General features: G+C 45.8%; 1 protein-coding gene across 1 annotated transcript; it reads left to right on the forward strand.

Annotated features, from left to right (window-relative positions):
- The first annotated feature begins 7,371 nt into the window (after positions 1-7,371).
- Positions 7,372-9,922, forward strand: NDUFB4 (NADH:ubiquinone oxidoreductase subunit B4). The gene is made up of 3 exons (XM_075107253.1): positions 7,372-7,683; positions 7,937-8,083; positions 9,764-9,922. The coding sequence occupies exons 1-3, from the start codon at positions 7,387-7,389 to the stop codon at positions 9,821-9,823; spliced, it is 504 nt and encodes a 167-aa protein (XP_074963354.1). The 5' UTR covers positions 7,372-7,386; the 3' UTR covers positions 9,824-9,922.
- Positions 9,923-10,136: the final 214 nt, after the last annotated feature.

Below are 10,136 nucleotides of genomic sequence, written 5' to 3' on the forward strand. Positions count from 1 at the left end.
CAGAAAGTGAGCGAGATATGACCAGGGGAGAGCAGGGAGAAGACTGAGCAACAAGTGAAGGAGGCAGAGGAAGTCGGAGTATGTTCAAAGAGTAAAGAGCCCCTCAGTGGCAGTGTGGGAGGAGAGGAAACATCTGCTGGTAAGTAGCGGGGAAGCAGATGCATGTAAGGGGATGGAGTGAGGGGCAGTAGGAGAACAGGGAAAGCACTGTGTCTAAAGGGCCCTGCAAGGGTCACACCAGAGGTAGAAATCTTCCCTTTAGGGGTTGCAAATCACAATTACATTGGCTAGATTAGGGGGCCATGCCACTGTAAACAGAAGTGGTTCATCCAGAGAGCAAACCTCTCTGGTAAGATGTTATCTAGAGAAATAGGGAGACATTAATTTAGGAGGCAATTTTTAACCTTGGCAGCTGCCTTACCCAGTCTCCCCAGCAAGGCAGATAAAACCTGATGGATACAGGGTTCTGCAATGCTAAGGGGTATTTCTTGTTTAGTTAATATTCCTGATTTATACAATGATAACAAGAGCCCAGGGAAAGCACTGTTCTGCCATTCTATCTCTATAGGTCAGAAGTTTAAGGTTTTAGTATTGCTATCAGTTTTTTTTAAACATTGAAATACTCAGGCTGGACACCGTATATCTTTCCCACTAGCTGGCATTCTGCAGCAACAGCCTCATTTGTATTCTGTCTTTTACTTGAGCAAAAATACCCACTCTGCATTGCCACAACTAAGTACTTCCCCACTGCGATACAGAGACTGTTGCCAAACAGTCACACTAAATTCAACATGTCCCTGCTAACATATTTTATTCATACTGATAGTCTGCTTCACAGCGTGTTCCCAAAGACTTGCTTTAAAATTTAAGCTCCAGACTTCCAACAAAATACATAAAGCAAAATAGAGTGAGTATCTTTTTCTACATAGCTGTACAATGGAGTTGCCTCTCCTTCAAGGCTGATCTATTGCAGATTTCACGCTGGGTTTTTTGACCCACGCAGGGCTTGAGTGTCATCTTGTACAAAGGAGAAATTTGTGACTTCTTAAAGAGTTATTTTCCATAAAGTCCTGCTCCTTCTCCAGTTAAAAATTAATTTTGGGCACCAAACCAACCCTTGGAGCACTGTACTTCTGTCTTGAGGAGCAGGAGTGGCCATATATGTTGGGGATTAAAGTCTCACTGGCCCTTCTTGGTTGGATCTTTGCACAGTAGCCTTTTCCTCACACTCTGATTTTGTTTGTGAAAGGAAATCCAGCTAAACCCATGAAGTGACTTCAAGTAAGGTGTTGCAGGGAATCTGATGGCTTTGTAGGCCAGAGCCACATCTTGTACAGCTCTTCTCTGCTGTCAGCAAGTCCAGGGTTTCACCCATGGATCTGGGCAGAACTTACAGGAGCATCCTGTACGTATGATAGACTGTGTAACCTTTGGCATTCTGACATGCACTGAATACTCCTGGGGCTGGGAAGTATCTGGGCTAAACTAGACTCTTTCCACAGCCCATTGGGAAAGACAGGATCTCCAGGGGATGGTTCACAGCCTCTCAGACATGTCTCAGGATAGGAGGACTCACTAGCCGGAGCTTCCTCTGTCATGTCAGAGAGATGCAGGCAGAGTTCACAGTGGGCATTGCTACTTTTCTGATAGACTGACTGAGGCAGTCTCAACGAGAGTCGAGAAAGTATCCTTTCTCTTGTGGACAGAGCAAAACACCTGAGGAGAAATGGGGAATAAAAGAAATGTCAGCTGCTGGAGGTGATCTGTGTCAGGAGCAACATGCCAGAAAAGGTGCCTCCCCTTGCCCTGCATGAGACATTTCCTGCAACACTTGAGTTTCTTTTCACTGACTCTTACTGCAACCACTTTTTGAATTTTTACTGGCATCAACATGAGACAACCCTTGGTGCCACATGCACTCCCTATGGCCATGAGGTTTAGCACCGCTCCATGAGTGACTGTGCAGTGCAGGGAAGGCAAGACTGGGCTGCTCCACAGGGGAAGGCGAGCTGGGAGCCAAACAAGGTGATGAGGGCAGGTCCAGTGGCAATAACCATGATCAGCCACAGCCCAGTGATGTCCAGGCAAAGCCAAAGTGACAAGAAAGTTCTGTGGTCAAGCTGGGAAGTCGACTCACCACGGTCCAAGGCTAGACCCAACACAGTCTCAAGGCAATCCAGGCAAGAGAGAAGGCCAAGGGACTGGGCTTCAATGCCACCTGGGCAGCGGGTGATGGAGGGTCTAGAGGAGGCTGGCTGGGGCAATGACAGCTTGCTGGTGACAGTCATCACAAGGGGAAGCTGAGGAATAATGTTACCCCTTGGCTGGTTAAGCACTTATAACACTCAACCCATAACAGGACTTACCCTCAGACATCTAGCTTTTTAATTGCCACCATACTTTATTCTAAGACCTCTTCCTCTCCCACTCTTCATAATTACATCACTATTAATAGCTTCTCCCGTAAGGAGCTAAGGGAGGGAGAGCTAAGAAAATTAATTATACTATGAAATGCTACAATTGATGCCCTGCAAAGGAGTGGAGAAGAGATGCTCACTGCCAGCTTCTCCTTCTCCCACCAGAGCTTCCCAGGCAGCATCAGCTCCCTGGCTCAGGCAGCTCAGCCACAGCTATAATTCAGTGTGAGTCAAGAATTTTATTTTGGCAGGAAAAGCTGAAACAGCAGAGGGCTTCTTGTCACCATCTCTGGACAAGCTCAGGAGAGGCAGAAATTATTTGTTTAATGCTGTCGCTCATTATTCCTGGCACTTTATGACTCATTAAATGTCCTAGTTTTGTAACTAACTCCTGCTGAGCTCAACATTTGATACACATTTATGGGTGGCCCGTTGGCTGTAATAACGATTGAACTATTCATAATTCCCCTAACAATGTTAACTCCTTCCTTTGCGTGCCAGGTTTCCTTTAAACAGCTGTAAGATAAGGATACTGGAGGCTTCAGTTCTTAACACAGAATGAATTACATTTATCTGGACAATTTATTAGCATAGCTATGTGCTGCAATGAGACACACTTGTCCTGAGCCTAGATAAACGATGCTGTGTCCTAATAACTTTTACAATGCTCCTCTTCTGTATCTACTACACTTTCTACCATGGATGTATCTGTGCAGATGGATGACTGGTACCAATTCCTCTTAGAAGAAGGTCAGCAGCACACACATCAATATTCATTCACTTGCATAGAATGGGAACTGGAGCCAAAAGACCCTTTTTGCCCACTACAGGTGGGAATTAGAAGTAGGGGGCCGCTGTTCAAGAACCTTCTTGTGATATGAGTGATCTTGTCAGCTTCTGCCCTGTTTTCCAGCTTGCTTTCTTTGCAGAAGGTCAACAAGAATTCAAAACAGAGCCCAGCAACATGTTGACCCATCCTGACAACTGATGCAAACAGGACAACCACAAGCACTCAGCACAAGTTTGACAGACACAAGTATTTTTTGAAATGACAGCATATTTAACCTGCCTCTTCTGAAAGCATCATGCACAGTCACCTCAGAGACAGGTAGACAGGTCTGTGATTTAGGTTAATTTTCCTTTCATTCACTTGAAGCACAGTGTCACTTAGCCTGGCCACTCTGACATAATGTGACTTTGTGTCTACAGTCAAACAAATTCAGCTTCTGTATATTTTGGATCATGACTGAAAAGTCACCAACAAAATCACATAGGTCCAAAAGGAAGGTCAGTATCTTGGGTTACTTTAAACTCAAGCTGGAAGTTATTTGCAGCTTCAACCAAAGATTCTGACACAGAAGCACGCCTGATTTCAGACTTCTGATTGGGAGAGAACGCTCTCAGGAATTAAGCTCTGTGTAGGACAGTATTCAAGACAGCCTTGTCCTGGGTCTGGCTGGGATGGAGTTAACTTTCTTCACAGCAGCCCATATGGTGCTGCACCTTGCATCCGTGGCTAAAACCACGTTGGTTACACACCAATGTTTTGGATATTACTGAGCAGTGCTTGCACAGAGTCAAGGCTTTCTCTCCAACCCCCTCCACCAACAACAACCTCAAAGGTCAGTAGGTTGGAGCTGGGCAAGAGGTTGGGAGAGGACATGGCTACAACAGCTGACCCAAACAACCAAACGGATATCCCATACCATATGACATCATGCTCAGCAATAAAAGCTGAGGGAAGGGAGGATGATAGGGGGTCATTCATGGTTATGACATTTGTCATTCCAAAAAAACCGCTACATGTGCTGAGACCCTGCCTCCCAGGATGTGGCTGGACATCTGCCTGCCAATGGGAAGGAGGGAATTAATTCCTCTTTTTGTTTTGCTTCTGTGCCCAGCTTTTGCTTTTCTTAACAATTGTATTTATCTCAACCCATGAGCTTTCCTGTCTCATTTTCTCCCCCAGTCCTGTTGAGAAGGGAGAGTGAGAGAGCAGCTGGGTGGGTGTCTGGCAGCCAGTCAAGATCAACCTACCACAGGGTTCTGGAAGAAGATTAATTTGCTTGACTGGTTCTCTCCATTTTGGTTACTGCTGATCACAGAGAAAACAGATGACATAAACTTCTAAAGGCATTTTTGTATGAGAATTGTCGATTTGATTCAATACCGCCAACCTCAAACATTCAATAGTCAACAGTCCTGATTAAAAAGGAAAAAACCACTTGGGGTCTTACTTTTGAAGTCTTGGTGTTTGAGCCCACAGGACATGGTATTATGACCAGCATATTCTAGTTCAAGCCTGTGTTGCCCTACTCAGAGTGCCCCACTCTCACTAGTGCCTCTTTTATACTCCTGCTGCTTGTCTTAGGGCAACACTAACAGTCAGGAGGAGAGTCAAATGAGCTTTATGACCTGGCTGACAAAAACAGGGACAAGAAGGGTCTTGTTGATTCTTGCAAAATCTTTTTTTTCAAAGGTGGTTTGCAGTAGCAGCCAGGCTGTGTTCAGAGTCTCCCATAGGGTAGCCCAGAAGGAGCAGATGATGCAGAGGTCTGCACAGGAGTCCAGTTTGTCACCACAGCATTTCTCACTATGCCCAGCAGTTCCTGTCAGCAGGAAAAAAAACCCAATCACTGATTTCAGTCAAATGCAGTATTTCTGTGTTTGTCCTGCATTGTTTTATGCAAGGTTCAGCCGCTTACTATTGGCGTCTCAGGCTTTTGCTGAGCTAGGGTTAGAGACATGGCTGATATGAAATGAAGAAAATGCACAAAATCACCTCTGGAGGAGTAAAAACAACAAACTGCAATGCACAGGATAGAGTGTCAGAGAATATGCTTCTCTAGAGGGGATTTAGTTATTTTCTTACCCCGTGAAACAAATTACATCTCTCAAAAAAGACTCCCTGTGGAGAACTTTATCCTTTGGGAGGGAGGATGAGTTAGTGATTAGCGATGAAATGCAAAGGTGTTTTCAGCATAGCGTCTGCTTGCTCAATTTTCTAATACAGTACATTACATTGTTAATGGAAACGTAGCTTTGCACCTTCTGTTTTTCTCCCAGTAGAATTAATTTCAACACTGTTTGCATGCCAAGCATGCACACTCACAGCTGTGAGCTCTGGGGAGCAGAGGAAGGCACAGCTTGGACCTGCACAGATAAGATCGCAAAAAGTCTGCAAGAGGGCTGGGAGCTGAACCCACTGCCTTTGCCAAGTGACTTCACCACAAGATCATCTTTGCTCCTGCCCACAGGAACTGTCCCACACCATTACAGACAGACCTCAGGAGCCAGCAGATTGGGGGAAAAGCATCCATCTGTTTCAAAGTCCTTTGGCAGATCCACAGGGATAGGGAGTTTTCTGTCCTATTCCATGATGCAGCAAAGAGGGAAAAAACCACCCACCATTTCCCATGGAGCAGCTATCCCCTCCCAGTACACCAATCCAACCTGCACCCCCATTCCTGCCCAGAATCTCTCAATTTCAAGGCTGCATGTGTCATTTATTAAGAAATAAGAGAGAGCAGGAAGGAACAGCTTTTAAAGAAGCAGGCCGTGCACAACAGGGAAATACAGCACTAAGTGTCCAGGAACATTTGGAGATGAAAGTAGCACAGGAGTGCCACATGGCAGTGCTGCTGGTATACATACCGTGCTGCTAACGTAGCCCTCCACATGCCAGTTATGGACACAGTCGTGGAGCTGGAGACACAGAGCTCACTAAATCTGGTGGTCATATAAATTGGAAAGTAAAGGGAGTAAATACTGTCCAAAGCTGAAAGCCCTGGGAAACAAAGCTGCAGGGCACGTAAGAAGTACTTCCTTGGGAGCTGGCTGCAATTGAAGCAGCTGAAGTTTTCACTTGGATTTGCAGCTGCGTGTTTGTAAAACAAATGAGGGTCAAAAAGCTGGAGAAACACCAAAAGAGAGTTTGTGAGAAGACTGCAGGCTTGTACTGAAGAGAGGGAAAAGTACCTCCTGCCATGCTGGTGTGCTCAAGATACACAAAATGCTTGAATATCCAACTTGTATTTCATCCTGCTGGAAGCAAGTCACAAAGCCTCAACTCCTAATTAGCTGCTCAGACCAAGAGGAGATCATCTATTTTCCAAGTGCTTAGGTAAAAGAAGAGTGAAATCATAACATGTGCGGTAGCACTTCTGCTCTGTTATTGCCAAAGCACAGCATCTTTAAATAAAGTCAGCAATAGTATTTTGTATGCATTTAGGAGCAAACTGTAATCCCTCATCCAACATTATCTGAGTCTGTAGAGTTACCCCTGTGTAAATGAGGCCATAACTATATATACACAGCCATTAACTTACTTGGTTCCAATCAGCGTAACTGCTATCATTGCTTTCTATACCAAAAGAAGAAAAACCAGCAGAAAAGTTGTTTACTGGCAAGTTTATTTCCAGAAAGGCAATTTGCATATGTTTTTTACATCTCTGGAGAACCATGCTTTTAATACCAATAAGCCAGAAACATCCTGAAGTCAAAACCTTCAGGCCAGAGCTTGCTTTCTTCCCCTCATGTTAATTAGCAGAGGGAGATCTGTGAGCCCATCAGTGAAGTTTATCAGGGCAGTGAGTCACCACCTCAAGGTTATCTGGCAGCTTATCCAACCAGCCTGGCTTGGCTTTGGTTAAAGGACCAGAGACGGTTTGAAGCCGAAAATCATTGACAGCAGGATTTTGCAACTTCCACCCTGCCCGTGATACATCACTTCGGTAATTTTGAACATTTTTGTTTAAATGTGTGCAGCCCAGGGCTGCAAAAGAGCGAGCCCCTTATCCCCTGGGCGTGCATGAAATTCAAAAGCATAAAATCCCCTACGGCTCCGCTCTGCGGGTCCTTTTTGTCCCGGGGGGAAGGGGACACGTTAAATAACCTGCTGGGGCCGTTGTCAACAAGGGACCTTTCTTCCCTCGGCGTGACCGCCCCGAGGCCCCTGTCCCCTCCCGCCATGTTGGGCTGCTCCCACCGGCGCCGGCCGCCAGGGGGCGCGGGGCGCCTCCGGCACCGCCAGGCCCGGCTCGGCACCGCCTCCCAGCTCCGCAAGATGGTGGCTGGGCCGCCCCCCTCTGCCGCCGAGGCCTACCGCCCCAACAGCTTCGTCTCGCTGCCGGCCGAGCTCGACCCCAACACCTACGATGCGTCTCCGGAGAAGCGCCGTGCCGAAGCCGAGCGTTTGGCCATCCGCGCCCGGCTCAAGCGGCAGTACCAGCTGCAGCTCAACAACCCCAACCCACCCGCCGTCATCGTGAGTGGGGAGGGAGAGGGAGGGAAAGAGGGAGGGGGGCGGCGGCAGGGTCTTCTCGCCTCGCCCGGCCTCCGGGAGCGGGGCCCGGGCGTGGGTCCGCGCGAGAGGGGCGCTGTCCTCCCCGTGACCTTGGCGCCCTGCGCGGCGTGGGCCGGGAGGCAGGCGGGGGCTTTCCGGGCCAAGGACGCTACGCCCCCTCGGGTGGGCGTCGCAGGGCCCTTGGGGCCTCACTGTGGTTTTTCTTCCAACCCAGGAAGATCCTGCCTTGGTCCGCTGGGCCCACGCTAGGACGCTGAACGTCTACCCTACTTTCCGCCCGACACCTAAGACGTCCTTTCTAGGGGCTCTCTGTGCTCTAGGCCCTCTCCTCTTCTGGGGTTTTGTCTTCAAAGTTGACAGGGTAAGTCAGCTGGCAACACTGAACGTCAGCGAACACCAAATTGTAAAATGTAGATCTGCCTGGTGTGACCCTCTTGCACCTAAGAATGATTAATACCATTAAATCAATGAGGGAAGGAAGGCTGATACTGAGCCTGCTATCTCAAAGCCTCGTAACTGTTTGCAAAGTTCTGTGCTGAGAGCCTCATATTATACCCCTGGGTATGGCCAGTCACAGTTTCCCTGATCAGCATATTTTGCTATAATAAAGCTCTCTCTAGCACTGACAGAATAAATTAATCATAAAATACTATTATTTTCAGCTGTTGACATGCAGTAACTGCGCTTTCTAAAATAAGTAAATAGGGAGCTTATGGGTGACAGACATAGCAAGGTCTCTGTGAATTGCTTAACTGTTTCTCTAATCTCATGAAGCAGATGGGGAGGAACGCTTATACTGATTACAGTGCCTGATCTCAGCTGGATTTTTAAGATTTTGGAAGGTTTATCTTGCTTCTGTTCTAACCCCTGAAATGTGGGTGTCAGAATCTGAGCAATGGTACATCGTTCTGAAAATATTCAGCTATATAAATATATAAGAAAATGCTAGGTGACTGCCAGACAGTGGCTGTTTTTACTAGTGAATCTGTGGCTATTGGAAAACACGTCATTCTTTTGCACAAAAGTAGCATTTTTAGGTCAAGTCATAAACCAGGAAGCACAAACATTAATTAAAATTAATAGAATATTTGTAGGAATGGTGTTCAGCAGGATAAATTGAAAACACAAGTTTTAGGAAACATGCTGAGCATGTTGATATAAATATATTTGAGACTTCAGTATCTCTGCAGTATTTTGTCACGCTGGTTTTGTTTTGTATGTAAAGCCACACTTGGGCTTAGCCTGCGAGTGCTTGGAAATAAACCTGTGTGAGTGAAATCTAGACGTACTTGCCTGGGAATATTTAAGCAGAAGTCTTCAATGTAGTCTCCAGGACAATTTGTCTTCCTTTATTCTGGTTCTTTTACTGATGTTTGTGATTTTTCTTTGTTTTCTGGTAGTATATAAAGCACTGTTATACTGTCTTTCTCTGAGGGATGTTTGTTGTGTGTCTAGGAAAGCAAAAGATAAATTGCCAATCTTAAGCAAGTCTTCTGGTTTTATCCAGCAGCGGGAATCTGGGCAATGCTTGCAGTGTCTGTGTACTCCAACAATACCTGTCAGAAAGGTACATGACTGCAGGGTGAGATAGAAACAGGCTGAAAGCGAATATAGACACATTTAGGCAAGTGATTAAGTTTATCTGTAATTAGATCTCTAAACTGGATTATTCAGCCAGAAGGAGGAGGTAGAAACGAAATGTATAAATTAACTGTGACTCGAGTAGTTTGGTGAAAAATATATCACAGGAGTTGGTCTCTGCTGGCCTGTGAGAGTAGATGGATATACAGGGAGGTCAATCTGAGCACATCTTCCGTAGATGGTAGGTGAAGCTAAATGCCTTGTTCTTTTTTAATCACAATGGCTTTTAGCAGAGTTTGTGCTTATGGAATCATTTATGTTGGAAAAGACCCTTAAGATCATACCTGGTGCTGTCTTCCTGTAGTCCATGCTGAAATACTAGGACTGCTTTTCTCTCATCCCAGGCTGATTGAAACTTCTCTATAATAGGATAATGATGAATGTTCTCTTTCTTCCACAGGATCGTAGAGAGAAGCTTATCCAAGAAGGGAAATACGAGTGGCCATTCAGTGTGTTTTAAGTACCTGGAATGTCGGTGCTGTTCATGGGATATAAATAAAATCGGATGTATCATGTGTTGACGTTTCTCGTTCATAAGAATAAATCTTAATTGCCCTTCGTTGTCTTGCATCTTTAACAATTATGGAAAGTGTAAAAATGCAGGATCTTTATATCTAATGTAGATAGATAGGGAGAAGATGTCCTGAACTCAGCCAGTGTACTGCTTCGGTCTACATGCAGAGGTTCCTTTTAAAATGTGGAAGTTGCTGCTGTTGGAGCAGCACAGACTGAAGTTAAAAATGTGTAGCCAGCTAAAATGTTAAGCAAGCCCA

The sequence above is a fragment of the Phalacrocorax aristotelis genome, chromosome 1, assembly GCF_949628215.1.
Source record: "Phalacrocorax aristotelis chromosome 1, bGulAri2.1, whole genome shotgun sequence".
Lineage (NCBI taxonomy): Eukaryota > Metazoa > Chordata > Aves > Suliformes > Phalacrocoracidae > Phalacrocorax > Phalacrocorax aristotelis.

What these genes read in the sequence shown, in the direction of transcription:
- NDUFB4 (XM_075107253.1), top strand. Translation starts at nt 7,387, where the DNA reads ATGTTGGGCTGCTCCCACCGGCGCCGGCCGCCAGGGGGCGCGGGGCGC. An exon ending in CCAACCCACCCGCCGTCATC is followed by an intron (nt 7,684 to 7,936) that starts GTGAGTGGGGAG and finishes CTTCCAACCCAG; the next exon opens with GAAGATCCTGCCTTGGTCCG. An exon ending in TTGTCTTCAAAGTTGACAGG is followed by an intron (nt 8,084 to 9,763) that starts GTAAGTCAGCTG and finishes TTTCTTCCACAG; the next exon opens with GATCGTAGAGAGAAGCTTAT.